The 16,543-nt window shown below is 57.0% G+C and overlaps 1 protein-coding gene across 5 annotated transcripts in view; it reads right to left on the minus strand.

Annotated features, from left to right (window-relative positions):
* robo1 (roundabout, axon guidance receptor, homolog 1 (Drosophila)) overlaps nt 1-16,543 on the minus strand; it is a 1,098,986-nt gene that overhangs the window by 80,843 nt on the left and 1,001,600 nt on the right. For all 5 annotated transcript variants that reach the window (XM_086007312.1, XM_086007317.1, XM_086007315.1 and 2 more), the window contains 2 exons: nt 16,232-16,353; nt 15,125-15,359 (listed from right to left, as the gene is read on the minus strand). In XM_086007312.1, the coding sequence (XP_085863438.1) occupies nt 15,125-15,359; nt 16,232-16,353 (357 nt within the window). The remainder of the gene's footprint in view (nt 1-15,124; nt 15,360-16,231; nt 16,354-16,543) is intronic.

A 16,543-nucleotide genomic window follows, 5' to 3' on the forward strand; every position in this document is an offset into this window, starting at 1 on the left:
TGAGTGTGATGTAGGACTGGGTGAGTGTGATGTCGGACTGGGTGAGTGTGATGTCGGACTGGGTGAGTGTGATGTCGGACTGGGTGAGTGTGATGTCGGATTGGGTGAGTGTGATGTCGGACTGGGTGAGTGTGATGTCGGACTGGGTGAGTGTGATGTCGGACTGGGTGAGTGTGATGTCGGACTGGGTGAGTGTGATGTTGGGCTGGGTGAGTGTGATGTCGGACTGGGTGAGTGTGATGTCAGACTGGGTGAGTGTGATGTTGGGCTGGGTGAGTGTGATGTCGGACTGGGTGAGTGTGATGTCGGACTGGGTGAGTGTGATGTCGGACTGGGTGAGTGTGATGTCGGACTGGGTGAGTGTGATGTTGGACTGGGTGAGTGTGATGTCGGGCTGGGTGAGTGTGATGTCGGACTGGGTGAGTGTGATGTCGGGCTGGGTGAGTGTGATGTCGGTCTGGGTGAGTGTGATGTCGGGGTGGGTGAGTGTGATGTCGGGCTGGGTGAGTGTGATGTCGGACTGGGTGAGTGTGATGTCGGACTGGGTGAGTGTGATGTCGGACTGGGTGAGTGTGATGTTGGACTGGGTGAGTGTGATGTCGGGCTGGGTGAGTGTGATGTCGGACTGGGTGAGTGTGATGTCGGGCTGGGTGAGTGTGATGTCGGTCTGGGTGAGTGTGATGTCGGACTGGGTGAGTGTGATGTCGGACTGGGTGAGTGTGATGTCGGGCTGGGTGAGTGTGATGTTGGACTGGGTGAGTGTGATGTCGGACTGGGTGAGTGTGCTGTCGGACTGGGTGAGTGTGATGTCGGGCTGGGTGAGTGTGATGTCGGGCTGGGTGAGTGTGATGTCGGACTGGGTGAGTGTGATGTAGGACTGGGTGAGTGTGATGTCGGACTGGGTGAGTGTGATGTTGGACTGGGTGAGTGTGATGTCGGGCTGGGTGAGTGTGATGTCGGACTGGGTGTGTGTGATGTCGGGCTGGGTGAGTGTGATGTCGGTCTGGGTGAGTGTGATGTCGGACTGGGTGAGTGTGATGTCGGACTGGGTGAGTGTGATGTCGGGCTGGGTGAGTGTGATGTTGGACTGGGTGAGTGTGATGTCGGACTGGGTGAGTGTGATGTCGGACTGGGTGAGTGTGCTGTCGGACTGGGTGAGTGTGATGTCGGGCTGGGTGAGTGTGATGTCGGGCTGGGTGAGTGTGATGTCGGACTGGGTGAGTGTGATGTCGGACTGGGTGAGTGTGATGTCGGACTGGGTGAGTGTGATGTCGGGCTGGGTGAGTGTGATGTCGGGCTGGGTTCGTGTGATGTCGGGCTGGGTGAGTGTGATGTCGGACTGGGTGAGTGTGATGTCGGACTGGGTGAGTGTGATGTCGGACTGGGTGAGTGTGATGTCGGACTGGGTGAGTGTGATGTAGGACTGGGTGAGTGTGATGTCGGACTGGGTGAGTGTGATGTCGGGCTGGTGTGAGTGTGATGTCGGACTGGGTGAGTGTGATGTCAGGCTGGGTGAGTGTGATGTCGGACTGGGTGAGTGTGATGTCGGGCTGGGTGAGTGTGATGTCGGACTGGGTGAGTGTGATGTCGGACTGGGTGAGTGTGATGTCGGACTGGGTGAGTGTGATGTTGGGCTGGGTGAGTGTGATGTCGGACTGGGTGAGTGTGATGTCGGGCTGGGTGAGTGTGATGTCGGACTGGGTGAGTGTGATGTTGGGGTGAGTGTGATGTCGGACTGGGTGAGTGTGATGTCGGACTGGGTGAGTGTGATGTCGGACTGGGTGAGTGTGATGTCGGGCTGGGTGAGTGTGATGTTGGACTGGGTGAGTGTGATGTTGGACTGGGTGAGTGTGATGTCGGACTGGGTGAGTGTGATGTCGGACTGGGTGAGTGTGATGTCGGACTGGGTGAGTGTGATGTCGGGCTGGGTGAGTGTGATGTTGGGGTGAGTGTGATGTCGGGACTGGGTGAGTGTGATGTCGGGCTGGGTGAGTGTGATGTCGGGCTGGGTGAGTGTGATGTGGGACTGGGTGAGTGTGATGTTGGGCTGGGTGAGTGTGATGTCGGACTGGGTGAGTGTGAAGGCCGGCTGGGTGAGTGTGATGTCGGACTGGGTGAGTGTGATGTCGGACTGGGTGAGTGTGATGTCGGGCTGGGTGAGTGTGATGTCGGACTGGGTGAGTGTGATTTTGGGCTGGGTGAGTGTGATGTCGGACTGGGTGAGTGTGATGTCGGACTGGGTGAGTGTGATGTCGGACTGGGTGAGTGTGATGTCGGACTGGGTGAGTGTGATGTCGGGCTGGGTGAGTGTGATGTCGGGCTGGGTGAGTGTGATGTCGGACTGGGTGAGTGTGATGTCGGACTGGGTGAGTGTGATGTTGGGCTGGGTGAGTGTGATGTCGGGCTGGGTGAGTGTGATGTCGGACTGGGTGAGTGTGATGTCGGGCTGGGTGAGTGTGATGTCGGACTGGGTGAGTGTGATGTTGGACTGGGTGAGTGTGATGTCGGACTGGGTGAGTGTGATGTTGGACTGGGTGAGTGCGATGTCGGACTGGGTGAGTGTGATGTCGGACTGGGTGAGTGTGATGTCGGACTGGGTGAGTGCGATGTCGGACTGGGTGAGTGTGATGTCGGACTGGGTGAGTGTGATGTCGGACTGGGTGAGTGTGATGTTGGGCTGGGTGAGTGTGATGTCGGGCTGGGTGAGTGTGATGTCGGACTGGGTGAGTGTGATGTCGGGCTGGGTGAGTGTGATGTCGGGCTGGGTGAGTGTGATGTCGGACTGGGTGAGTGTGATGTAGGACTGGGTGAGTGTGATGTCGGGCTGAGTTAGTGTAATGTCGGACTGGGTGAGTGTGATGTCGGACTGGGTGAGTGTGATGTCGGGCTGGGTGAGTGTGATGTCGGACTGGGTGAGTGTGATGTCGGGCTGGGTGAGTGTGATGTCGGACTGGGTGAGTGTGATGTCGGGCTGGGTGAGTGTGATGTCGGGCTGGGTGAGTGTGATGTCGGACTGGGTGAGTGTGATGTCGGACTGGGTGAGTGTGATGTCGGACTGGGTGAGTGTGATGCTGGACTGGGTGAGTGTGATGTCGGACTGGGTGAGTGTGTTGTCGGGCTGGGTGAGTGTGATGTCGGACTGGGTGAGTGTGATGTCGGACTGGGTGAGTGTGATGTCGGGCTGGGTGAGTGTGATGTCGGACTGGGTGAGTGTGATGCTGGACTGGGTGAGTGTGATGTCGGACTGGGTGAGTGTGATGTCGGGCTGGGTGAGTGTGATGTCGGCTGGGTGAGTGTGATGTCGGACTGGGTGAGTGTGATGTCGGACTGGGTGAGTGTGATGTCGGACTGGGTGAGTGTGATGCTGGACTGGGTGAGTGTGATGTCGGACTGGGTGAGTGTGATGTCGGACTGGGTGAGTGTGATGTTGGGCTGGGTGAGTGTGATGTCGGACTGGGTGAGTGTGATGTCGGGCTGGGTGAGTGTGATGTCGGACTGGGTGAGTGTGATGCTGGACTGGGTGAGTGTGATGTCGGACTGGGTGAGTGTGTTGTCGGGCTGGGTGAGTGTGATGTCGGACTGGGTGAGTGTGATGTCGGACTGGGTGAGTGTGATGTTGGGCTGGGTTAGTGTGATGTCGGACTGGGTGAGTGTGATGTCGGACTGGGTGAGTGTGATGTTGGGCCGGGTGAGTGTGATGTTGGACTGGGTGAGTGTGATGTCGGGCTGGGTGAGTGTGATGTCGGACTGGGTGAGTGTGATGTCGGACTGGGTGAGTGTGATGCTGGACTGGGTGAGTGTGATGTCGGACTGGGTGAGTGTGATGTCGGACTGGGTGAGTGTGATGTTGGGCTGGGTGAGTGTGATGTCGGACTGGGTGAGTGTGATGATGGGCTGGGTGAGTGTGATGTCGGACTGGGTGAGTGTGATGTCGGACTGGGTGAGTGTGATGTCGGACTGGGTGAGTGTGTTGTCGGGCTGGGTGAGTGTGATGTCGGACTGGGTGAGTGTGATGTCGGACTGGGTGAGTGTGATGTCGGGCTGGGTGAGTGTGATGTCGGACTGGGTGAGTGTGATGTCGGACTGGGTGACTGTGATGTAGGACTGGGTGAGTGTGATGTTGGGCTGGGTGAGTGTGATGTCGGACTGGGTGAGTGTGATGTCGGTCTGGGTGAGTGTGATGTCGGACTGGGTGAGTGTGATGTCGGACTGGGTGAGTGTGATGTCGGTCTGGGTGAGTGTGATGTAGGACTGGGTGAGTGTGATGTCGGACTGGGTGAGTGTGATGTCGGGGTGGGTGAGTGTGATGTCGGACTGGGTGAGTGTGATGTCGGACTGGGTGAGTGTGATGTCGGATTGGGTGAGTGTGATGTCGGACTGGGTGAGTGTGATGTCGGACTGGGTGAGTGTGATGTCGGACTGGGTGAGTGTGATGTTGGGCTGGGTGAGTGTGATGTCGGACTGGGTGAGTGTGATGTCGGACTGGGTGAGTGTGATGTTGGGCTGGGTGAGTGTGATGTCGGACTGGGTGAGTGTGATGTCGGACTGGGTGAGTGTGATGTCGGACTGGGTGAGTGTGATGTCGGGCTGGGTGAGTGTGATGTCGGACTGGGTGAGTGTGATGTCGGACTGGGTGAGTGTGATGTCGGGCTGGGTGAGTGTGATGTTGGACTGGGTGAGTGTGATGTCGGACTGGGTGAGTGTGATGTCGGGGTGGGTGAGTGTGATGTCGGACTGGGTGAGTGTGATGTCGGACTGGGTGAGTGTGATGTCGGACTGGGTGAGTGTGATGTCGGACTGGGTGAGTGTGATGTCGGACTGGGTGAGTGTGATGTCGGGCTGGGTGAGTGTGATGTCGGACTGGGTGAGTGTGATGTCGGACTGGGTGAGTGTGATGTCGGACTGGGTGAGTGTGATGTCGGACTGGGTGAGTGCGATGTCGGACTGGGTGAGTGTGATGTTGGACTGGGTGAGTGTGATGTCGGTCTGGGTGAGTGTGTTGTCGGACTGGGTGAGTGTGATGTTGGACTGGGTGAGTGTGATGTCGGGCTGGGTGAGTGTGATGTCGGACTGGGTGAGTGTGATGTCGGGCTGGGTGAGTGTGATGTCGGGCTGGGTGAGTGTGATGTTGGACTGGGTGAGTGTGATGTCGGACTGGGTGAGTGTGATGTCGGACTGGGTGAGTGTGCTGTCGGACTGGGTGAGTGTGATGTCGGGCTGGGTGAGTGTGATGTCGGACTGGGTGAGTGTGATGTCGGACTGGGTGAGTGTGATGTCGGACTGGGTGAGTGTGATGTCGGTCTGGGTGAGTGTGATGTCGGACTGGGTGAGTGTGATGTCGGGCTGGGTGAGTGTGATGTCGGGCTGGGTGAGTGTGATGTCGGGCTGGGTGAGTGTGATGTCGGGCTGGGTTCGTGTGATGTCGGGCTGGGTGAGTGTGATGTCGGACTGGGTGAGTGTGATGTCGGACTGGGTGAGTGTGATGTCGGGCTGGGTGAGTGTGATGTCGGGCTGGGTAAGTGTGATGTCGGACTGGGTGAGTGTGATGTCGGACTGGGTGAGTGTGATGTTGGACTGGGTGAGTGTGATGTCGGACTGGGTGAGTGTGATGTCGGGCTGGGTGAGTGTGATGTCGGGCTGGGTGAGTGTGATGTCGGACTGGGTGAGTGTGATGTCGGACTGGGTGAGTGTGATGTCGGACTAGGTGAGTGTGATGTGGGACTGGGTGAGTGTGATGTCGGACTGGGTGAGTGTGATGTCGGACTGGGTGAGTGTGATGTCGGACTGGGTGAGTGTGATGTTGGACTGGGTGTGTGTGATGTTGGACTGGGTGAGTGTGATGTCGGACTGGGTGAGTGTGATGTCGGGCTGGGTGAGTGTGATGTCGGGCTGGGTGAGTGTGATGTCGGACTGGGTGAGTGTGATGTCGGGCTGGGTGAGTGTGATGTCGGACTGGGTGAGTGTGATGTCGGGCTGGGTGAGTGTGATGTCGGACTGGGTGAGTGTGATGTCGGGCTGGGTGAGTGTGATGTCGGACTGGGTGAGTGTGATGTCGGGCTGGGTGAGTGTGATGTCGGACTGGGTGAGTGTGATGTCGGGCTGGGTGAGTGTGATGTCGGGCTGGGTGAGTGTGATGTCGGACTGGGTGAGTGTGATGTCGGGCTGGGTGAGTGTGATGTCGGACTGGGTGAGTGTGATGTAGGGCTGGGTGAGTGTGATGTCGGACTGGGTGAGTGTGATGTCGGACTGGGTGAGTGTGATGTCGGACCGGGTGAGTGTGATGTCGGACTGGGTGAGTGTGATGTCGGACTGGGTGAGTGTGATGTCGGACTGGGTGAGTGTGATGTCGGACTGGGTGAGTGTGATGTTGGACTGGGTGAGTGTGATGTCGGACTGGGTGAGTGTGATGTCGGACTGGGTGAGTGTGATGTCGGACTGGGTGAGTGTGATGTCGGACTGGGTGAGTATGATGTCGGACAGGGTGAGTGTGATGTTGGACTGGGTGAGTGTGATGTCGGGCTGGGTGAGTGTGATGTCGGACTGGGTGAGTGTGATGTCGGACTGGGTGAGTGTGATGTTGGACTGGGTGAGTGTGATGTCGGGCTGGGTGAGTGTGATGTCGGACTGGGTGAGTGTGATGTCGGACTGGGTGAGTGTGATGTCGGGCTGGGTGAGTGTGATGTCGGACTGGGTGAGTGTGATGTCGGACTGGGTGAGTGTGATGTCGGACTGGGTGAGTGTGATGTCGGACTGGGTGAGTGTGATGTCGGACTGGGTGAGTGTGATGTCGGGCTGGTGTGAGTGTGATGTCGGGCTGGGTGAGTGTGATGTTGGACTGGGTGAGTGTGATGTCGGACTGGGTGAGTGTGATGTAGGACTGGGTGAGTGTGATGTCGGACTGGGTGAGTGTGATGTCGGACTGGGTGAGTGTGATGTAGGACTGGGTGAGTGTGATGTCGGACTGGGTGAGTGTGATGTAGGACTGGGTGAGTGTGATGTCGGACTGGGTGAGTGTGATGTCGGACTGGGTGAGTGTGATGTAGGACTGGGTGAGTGTGATGTCGGACTGGGTGAGTGTGATGTCGGACTGGGTGAGTGTGATGTCGGGCTGGGTGAGTGTGATGTAGGACTGGGTGAGTGTGATGTCGGACTGGGTGAGTGTGATGTCGGACTGGGTGAGTGTGATGTCGGGCTGGGTGAGTGTGATGTCGGACTGGGTGAGTGTGATGTCGGACTAGGTGAGTGTGATGTTGGGCTGGGTGAGTGTGATGTCGGGCTGGGTGAGTGTGATGTTGGACTGGGTGAGTGTGATGTCGGACTGGGTGAGTGTGATGTCGGACTGGGTGAGTGTGATGTAGGACTGGGTGAGTGTGATGTCGGACTGGGTGAGTGTGATGTCGGACTGGGTGAGTGTGATGTTGGGCTGGGTGAGTGTGATGTCGGGCTGGGTGAGTGTGATGTTGGACTGGGTGAGTGTGATGTCGGACTGGGTGAGTGTGATGTCGGACTGGGTGAGTGTGATGTCGGGCTGGGTGAGTGTGATGTCGGACTGGGTGAGTGTGATGTCGGACTGGGTGAGTGTGATGTAGGACTGGGTGAGTGTGATGTCGGACTGGGTGAGTGTGATGTCGGACTGGGTGAGTGTGATGTCGGGCTGGTGTGAGTGTGATGTCGGACTGGGTGAGTGTGATGTAGGACTGGGTGAGTGTGATGTCGGACTGGGTGAGTGTGATGTCGGGCTGGTGTGAGTGTGATGTCGGACTGGGTGAGTGTGATGTCAGGCTGGGTGAGTGTGATGTCGGACTGGGTGAGTGTGATGTCGGGCTGGGTGAGTGTGATGTCGGACTGGGTGAGTGTGATGTCGGACTGGGTGAGTGTGATGTCGGACTGGGTGAGTGTGATGTTGGGCTGGGTGAGTGTGATGTCGGACTGGGTGAGTGTGATGTCGGGCTGGGTGAGTGTGATGTCGGACTGGGTGAGTGTGATGTTGGGGTGAGTGTGATGTCGGACTGGGTGAGTGTGATGTCGGACTGGGTGAGTGTGATGTCGGACTGGGTGAGTGTGATGTCGGGCTGGGTGAGTGTGATGTTGGACTGGGTGAGTGTGATGTTGGACTGGGTGAGTGTGATGTCGGACTGGGTGAGTGTGATGTCGGACTGGGTGAGTGTGATGTCGGACTGGGTGAGTGTGATGTCGGGCTGGGTGAGTGTGATGTTGGGGTGAGTGTGATGTCGGGACTGGGTGAGTGTGATGTCGGGCTGGGTGAGTGTGATGTCGGGCTGGGTGAGTGTGATGTGGGACTGGGTGAGTGTGATGTTGGGCTGGGTGAGTGTGATGTCGGACTGGGTGAGTGTGAAGGCCGGCTGGGTGAGTGTGATGTCGGACTGGGTGAGTGTGATGTCGGACTGGGTGAGTGTGATGTCGGGCTGGGTGAGTGTGATGTCGGACTGGGTGAGTGTGATGTTGGGCTGGGTGAGTGTGATGTCGGACTGGGTGAGTGTGATGTCGGACTGGGTGAGTGTGATGTCGGACTGGGTGAGTGTGATGTCGGACTGGGTGAGTGTGATGTCGGGCTGGGTGAGTGTGATGTCGGGCTGGGTGAGTGTGTTGTCGGACTGGGTGAGTGTGATGTCGGACTGGGTGAGTGTGATGTTGGGCTGGGTGAGTGTGATGTCGGGCTGGGTGAGTGTGATGTCGGACTGGGTGAGTGTGATGTCGGGCTGGGTGAGTGTGATGTCGGACTGGGTGAGTGTGATGTCGGACTGGGTGAGTGTGATGTCGGACTGGGTGAGTGGGATGTCGGACTGGGTGAGTGCGATGTCGGACTGGGTGAGTGTGATGTCGGACTGGGTGAGTGTGATGTCGGACTGGGTGAGTGCGATGTCGGACTGGGTGAGTGTGATGTCGGACTGGGTGAGTGTGATGTCGGACTGGGTGAGTGTGATGTTGGGCTGGGTGAGTGTGATGTCGGGCTGGGTGAGTGTGATGTCGGACTGGGTGAGTGTGATGTCGGGCTGGGTGAGTGTGATGTCGGGCTGGGTGAGTGTGATGTCGGACTGGGTGAGTGTGATGTAGGACTGGGTGAGTGTGATGTCGGGCTGAGTTAGTGTAATGTCGGACTGGGTGAGTGTGATGTCGGACTGGGTGAGTGTGATGTCGGGCTGGGTGAGTGTGATGTCGGACTGGGTGAGTGTGATGTCGGGCTGGGTGAGTGTGATGTCGGACTGGGTGAGTGTGATGTCGGGCTGGGTGAGTGTGATGTCGGGCTGGGTGAGTGTGATGTCGGACTGGGTGAGTGTGATGTCGGACTGGGTGAGTGTGATGTCGGACTGGGTGAGTGTGATGCTGGACTAGGTGAGTGTGATGTCGGACTGGGTGAGTGTGTTGTCGGGCTGGGTGAGTGTGATGTCGGACTGGGTGAGTGTGATGTCGGACTGGGTGAGTGTGATGTCGGGCTGGGTGAGTGTGATGTCGGACTGGGTGAGTGTGATGCTGGACTGGGTGAGTGTGATGTCGGACTGGGTGAGTGTGATGTCGGGCTGGGTGAGTGTGATGTCGGGCTGGGTGAGTGTGATGTCGGACTGGGTGAGTGTGATGTCGGACTGGGTGAGTGTGATGTCGGACTGGGTGAGTGTGATGCTGGACTGGGTGAGTGTGATGTCGGACTGGGTGAGTGTGATGTCGGACTGGGTGAGTGTGATGTCGGACTGGGTGAGTGTGATGTTGGGCTGGGTGAGTGTGATGTCGGACTGGGTGAGTGTGATGTCGGGCTGGGTGAGTGTGATGTCGGACTGGGTGAGTGTGATGTTGGGGTGAGTGTGATGTCGGACTGGGTGAGTGTGATGTCGGACTGGGTGAGTGTGATGTCGGACTGGGTGAGTGTGATGTCGGGCTGGGTGAGTGTGATGTTGGACTGGGTGAGTGTGATGTTGGACTGGGTGAGTGTGATGTCGGACTGGGTGAGTGTGATGTCGGACTGGGTGAGTGTGATGTCGGACTGGGTGAGTGTGATGTCGGGCTGGGTGAGTGTGATGTTGGGGTGAGTGTGATGTCGGGACTGGGTGAGTGTGATGTCGGGCTGGGTGAGTGTGATGTCGGGCTGGGTGAGTGTGATGTGGGACTGGGTGAGTGTGATGTTGGGCTGGGTGAGTGTGATGTCGGACTGGGTGAGTGTGAAGGCCGGCTGGGTGAGTGTGATGTCGGACTGGGTGAGTGTGATGTCGGACTGGGTGAGTGTGATGTCGGGCTGGGTGAGTGTGATGTCGGACTGGGTGAGTGTGATGTTGGGCTGGGTGAGTGTGATGTCGGACTGGGTGAGTGTGATGTCGGACTGGGTGAGTGTGATGTCGGACTGGGTGAGTGTGATGTCGGACTGGGTGAGTGTGATGTCGGACTGGGTGAGTGTGATGTCGGGCTGAGTTAGTGTAATGTCGGACTGGGTGAGTGTGATGTCGGACTGGGTGAGTGTGATGTCGGGCTGGGTGAGTGTGATGTCGGACTGGGTGAGTGTGATGTCGGGCTGGGTGAGTGTGATGTCGGACTGGGTGAGTGTGATGTCGGGCTGGGTGAGTGTGATGTCGGGCTGGGTGAGTGTGATGTCGGACTGGGTGAGTGTGATGTCGGACTGGGTGAGTGTGATGTCGGACTGGGTGAGTGTGATGCTGGACTGGGTGAGTGTGATGTCGGACTGGGTGAGTGTGTTGTCGGGCTGGGTGAGTGTGATGTCGGACTGGGTGAGTGTGATGTCGGACTGGGTGAGTGTGATGTCGGGCTGGGTGAGTGTGATGTCGGACTGGGTGAGTGTGATGCTGGACTGGGTGAGTGTGATGTCGGACTGGGTGAGTGTGATGTCGGGCTGGGTGAGTGTGATGTCGGGCTGGGTGAGTGTGATGTCAGACTGGGTGAGTGTGATGTCGGACTGGGTGAGTGTGATGTCGGACTGGGTGAGTGTGATGCTGGACTGGGTGAGTGTGATGTCGGACTGGGTGAGTGTGATGTCGGACTGGGTGAGTGTGATGTCGGACTGGGTGAGTGTGATGTTGGGCTGGGTGAGTGTGATGTCGGACTGGGTGAGTGTGATGTCGGGCTGGGTGAGTGTGATGTCGGACTGGGTGAGTGTGATGCTGGACTGGGTGAGTGTGATGTCGGACTGGGTGAGTGTGTTGTCGGGCTGGGTGAGTGTGCATGTCGGACTGGGTGAGTGTGATGTCGGACTGGGTGAGTGTGATGTTGGGCTGGGTTAGTGTGATGTCGGACTGGGTGAGTGTGATGTCGGGCTGGGTGAGTGTGATGTTGGGCCGGGTGAGTGTGATGTTGGACTGGGTGAGTGTGATGTCGGGCTGGGTGAGTGTGATGTCGGACTGGGTGAGTGTGATGTCGGACTGGGTGAGTGTGATGCTGGACTGGGTGAGTGTGATGTCGGACTGGGTGAGTGTGATGTCGGACTGGGTGAGTGTGATGTCGGGCTGGGTGAGTGTGATGTCGGACTGGGTGAGTGTGATGTCGGACTGGGTGACTGTGATGTAGGACTGGGTGAGTGTGATGTTGGGCTGGGTGAGTGTGATGTCGGACTGGGTGAGTGTGATGTCGGTCTGGGTGAGAGTGATGTCGACTGGGTGAGTGTGATGTCGGACTGGGTGAGTGTGATGTCGGTCTGGGTGAGTGTGATGTAGGACTGGGTGAGTGTGATGTCGGACTGGGTGAGTGTGATGTCGGACTGGGTGAGTGTGATGTCGGACTGGGTGAGTGTGATGTCGGACTGGGTGAGTGTGATGTCGGACTGGGTGAGTGTGATGTCGGACTGGGTGAGTGTGATGTCGGACTGGGTGAGTGTGATGTCGGGCTGGGTGAGTGTGATGTCGGACTGGGTGAGTGTGATGTCGGACTGGGTGAGTGTGATGTCGGACTGGGTGAGTGTGATGTCGGACTGGCTGAGTGTGATGTCGGACTGGGTAAGTGTGATGTCGGACTGGGTGAGTGTGATGTCGGACTGGGTGAGTGTGATGTCGGACTGGGTGAGTGTGATGTCGGACTGGGTGAGTGTGTTGTCGGACTGGGTGAGTGTGATGTCGGACTGGGTAAGTGTGATGTCGGACTGGGTGAGTGTGATGTCGGACTGGGTGAGTGTGATGTCGGACTGGGTAAGTGTGATGTCGGACTGGGTGAGTGTGATGTCGGACTGGGTGAGTGTGATGTCGGACTGGGTAAGTGTGATGTCGGACTGGGTGAGTGTGATGTCGGACTGGGTGAGTGTGATGTCGGACTGGGTGAGTGTGATGTCGGACTGGGTGAGTGTGATGTCGGGCTGGTGAGTGTGATGTCGGACTGGGTGAGTGTGATGTCGGACTGGGTGAGTGTGATGTCGGACTGGGTGAGTGTGATGTCGGACTGGGTGAGTGTGATGTCGGGCTGGGTGAGTGTGATGTCGGACTGGGTGAGTGTGATGTCGGACTGGGTGAGTGTGATGTCGGACTGGGTGAGTGTGATGTCGGACTGGGTGAGTGTGATGTCGGACTGGGTGAGTGTGATGTCGGACTGGGTGAGTGTGATGTCGGACTGGCTGAGTGTGATGTCGGACTGGGTGAGTGTGATGTCGGGCTGGGTGAGTGTGATGTCGGACTGGGTGAGTGTGATGTCGGGCTGGGTGAGTGTGATGTTGGACTGGGTGAGTGTGATGTCGGACTGGGTGAGTGTGATGTCGGACTGGGTGAGTGTGATGTCGGACTGGGTGAGTGTGATGTCGGACTGGGTGAGTGTGATGTCGGACTGGGTGAGTGTGATGTCGGACTGGGTGAGTGTGATGTCGGACTGGGTGAGTGTGATGTCGGACTGGGTGAGTGTGATGTCGGACTGGGTGAGTGTGATGTCGGGCTGGGTGAGTGTGATGTCGGACTGGGTGAGTGTGATGTCGGACTGGGTGAGTGTGATGTCGGACTGGGTGAGTGTGATGTCGGACTGGGTGAGTGTGATGTCGGGCTGGGTGAGTGCGATGTCGGACTGGGTGAGTGTGTTGTCGGACTGGGTGAGTGTGTTGTCGGACTGGGTGAGTGTGATGTCGGACTGGGTAAGTGTGATGTCGGACTGGGTGAGTGTGATGTCGGACTGGGTGAGTGTGATGTCGGACTGGGTGAGTGTGATGTCGGACTGGGTGAGTGTGTTGTCGGACTGGGTGAGTGTGATGTCGGACTGGGTAAGTGTGATGTCGGACTGGGTGAGTGTGATGTCGGACTGGGTGAGTGTGATGTCGGACTGGGTGGGTGTGATGTCGGACTGGGTGAGTGTGATGTCGGACTGGGTGAGTGTGATGTCGGACTGGGTGAGTGTGATGTCGGACTGGGTAAGTGTGATGTCGGACTGGGTGAGTGTGATGTCGGACTGGGTGAGTGTGATGTCGGACTGGGTAAGTGTGATGTCGGACTGGGTGAGTGTGATGTCGGACTGGGTGAGTGTGATGTCGGACTGGGTGAGTGTGATGTCGGACTGGGTGAGTGTGATGTCGGGCTGGGTGAGTGTGATGTCGGACTGGGTGAGTGTGATGTCGGACTGGGTGAGTGTGATGTCGGACTGGGTGAGTGTGATGTCGGACTGGGTGAGTGTGATGTCGGGCTGGGTGAGTGTGATGTTGGACTGGGTGAGTGTGATGTCGGACTGGGTGAGTGTGATGTCGGGCTGGGTGAGTGTGATGTCGGACTGGTGAGTGTGATGTCGGACTGGGTGAGTGTGATGTCGGACTGGGTGAGTGTGATGTCGGACTGGGTGAGTGTGATGTCGGACTGGGTGAGTGTGATGTCGGACTGGGTGAGTGTGATGTCGGACTGGCTGAGTGTGATGTCGGACTGGGTGAGTGTGATGTCGGACTGGGTGAGTGTGATGTCGGGCTGGGTGAGTGTGATGTCGGACTGGGTGAGTGTGATGTCGGACTGGGTGAGTGTGATGTCGGACTGGGTGAGTGTGATGTCGGACTGGGTGAGTGTGATGTCGGACTGGGTGAGTGTGATGTCGGGCTGGGTGAGTGTGATGTCGGACTGGGTGAGTGTGATGTCGGACTGGGTGAGTGTGATGTCGGACTGGGTGAGTGTGATGTCGGACTGGGTGAGTGTGATGTCGGGCTGGGTGAGTGTGATGTCGGACTGGGTGAGTGTGATGTCGGACTGGGTGAGTGTGATGTCGGGCTGGGTGAGTGTGATGTTGGACTGGGTGAGTGTGATGTCGGACTGGGTGAGTGTGATGTCGGGCTGGGTGAGTGTGATGTCGGACTGGGTGAGTGTGATGTCGGACTGGGTGAGTGTGATGTCGGACTGGGTGAGTGTGATGTCGGACTGGGTGAGTGTGATGTCGGACTGGGTGAGTGTGATGTCGGACTGGGTGAGTGTGATGTCGGACTGGGTGAGTGTGATGTCGGGCTGGCTGAGTGTGATGTCGGGCTGGGTGAGTGTGATGTTGGACTGGGTGAGTGTGATGTTGGACTGGGTGAGTGTGATGTCGGACTGGGTGAGTGTGATGTCGGACTGGGTGAGTGTGCTGTCGGACTGGGTGAGTGTGATGTTGGGCTGGGTGAGTGTGATGTTGGACTGGGTGAGTGTGATGTCGGACTGGGTGAGTGTGATGTCGGACTGGCTGAGTGTGATGTCGGGCTGGGTGAGTGTGATGTCGGACTGGGTGAGTGTGATGTCGGACTGGGTGAGTGTGATGTCGGGCTGGGTGAGTGTGATGTCGGGCTGGGTGAGTGTGATGTCGGGCTGGGTGAGTGTGCTGTCGGACTGGGTGAGTGTGATGTCGGACTGGGTGAGTGTGATGTCGGACTGGGTGAGTGTGATGTCGGACTGGGTGAGTGTGATGTTGGACTGGGTGATTGTGATGTCGGACGGGGTGAGTGTGATGTCGGACTGGCTGAGTAAGATGATCGCAGCTCTGGTCTCCACTTGCCTGTCTGGAGCGGGGCTCGATCTCTACATTTTCTGCCCCAGAGGCGGGAATGCCACCACTGAACTCAAAGCTCACACCCGACTGCTCTGGGCTGCTATCCCCATATGGGAAACCGACAAATAAACTGGTAGGAAGATGAAATGGAACCAAATCACTGAACGAATCAAAATGTAGAAGCTTGAAATATTAAATGCTTTACCTTCTTCCAAGGTCTTGGCATATTTCACATCGCTGTCTGCACCCTGAAACTCGTTAAAGAATGGCCGCACCTTGATGTCGTAGCCCACGCCCTTCCGTAGTTTCGGGACCACGGTGCTGCGATCTGTTGCCGACCTCACCTCAAAGACTAACCAGTCGGACTCCGGACGATTGTTCGGCAAAGACGGCCTGTACAGTATCCTGTATCCCTGGATGTACTGCGACTGCTGGTCCACCTGCGGAGGACAGATTGTTTGTGAATGTTTGGAATTCTCTACCCCAGAGGGCTCAGTCGTTGAGTATATTCAAGGCTGAGATCGATAGATTTTCGGACTCTAGGGGAATCAAGGGATATGGAGATCGGGCGGGAAAGTGGAGTTGAGGTCGATGATCAGCCATGATCTTATTCAATGGTGGAGCAGGTTCGAGGGGCCAAATGGCCAACTCCTGCTCCTATTTCTTATATTCTTATGGGAGAGCTGTCAAGGGGGTAAGTGGGAGGAGCAGCAAATGGGGAGGGCTTCATCTACCGTGAGACACACAGCGATTGACAGATCACACGCATGCTGGGCTGGGTGAGTGGAATGTTGGGCTGGGAGTGTGGGATGTCTCAAACTTTCTCTCCTTCCTTGAAGACACTGAGTCTTGCCGTGCTACGGTTCCACACGCTGGGTTTCCCTCTGTCCTCAGCTATTTCGGGTGAGCCACTCTCAATTACCCCACAGCCACCAGTCACACTCAATGGATAGAGGTTTCTGGGGCGCAGAGGTTTGTGGGTATTGCAGCCGCCATTATTGACCGATTGACATACCAGCCGACCAATGGCAGGAACGTGAGACTGGGGCGGTTGCATGAGGGAGGTCATGTGATGAAACCTCCCTGAACTCCTGGCTGATTTTTATTTTCGCTTCCTCCCTAACTCAAGGGTGCTGAGGCCAACTCTATGAACTCAAGTACCAAGCAAGCAAAGACCTGCTAACTGAGCGCCAGTGAGGGAACTGAGCCTGGGACTCGCCGTGTCCCTCGGTGCCACACTGGGCCTTATATCGGTTGAGCTTCAGATCTGTGTTCAAAAAAGGTCACGCAAAATCGATGGATTGTTACTCACGGTCCAATGGATCTGGATGGAAGATGAAGAGAGGATGATGGGATTGTGGAGATGGACAACCACGTCGCCAAGTTCTCGCTGCACTTGTCTATGGTCTACACCTTGGCCAGTGGGCAGCACGTCTGCAAGAATTAAACAATCACGCATCAGCTCCCAGTCGACAGACAACAAACCTCATACAAATCTTCCCCCCTCCTATTTTTAACCATAATTTTCACTCATCAAGTAGCACACAGATGGGATATTCCAGAATTTTCTTGTACCCAATGCCAGATTTAAACACTCCCAGGGCAGGGACAGCATGGATTAGAT

Source organism: Somniosus microcephalus, chromosome 14, assembly GCF_052327205.1.
Source record: "Somniosus microcephalus isolate GS21.2 chromosome 14, FLI_Smic_1.0, whole genome shotgun sequence".
NCBI lineage: Eukaryota > Metazoa > Chordata > Chondrichthyes > Squaliformes > Somniosidae > Somniosus > Somniosus microcephalus.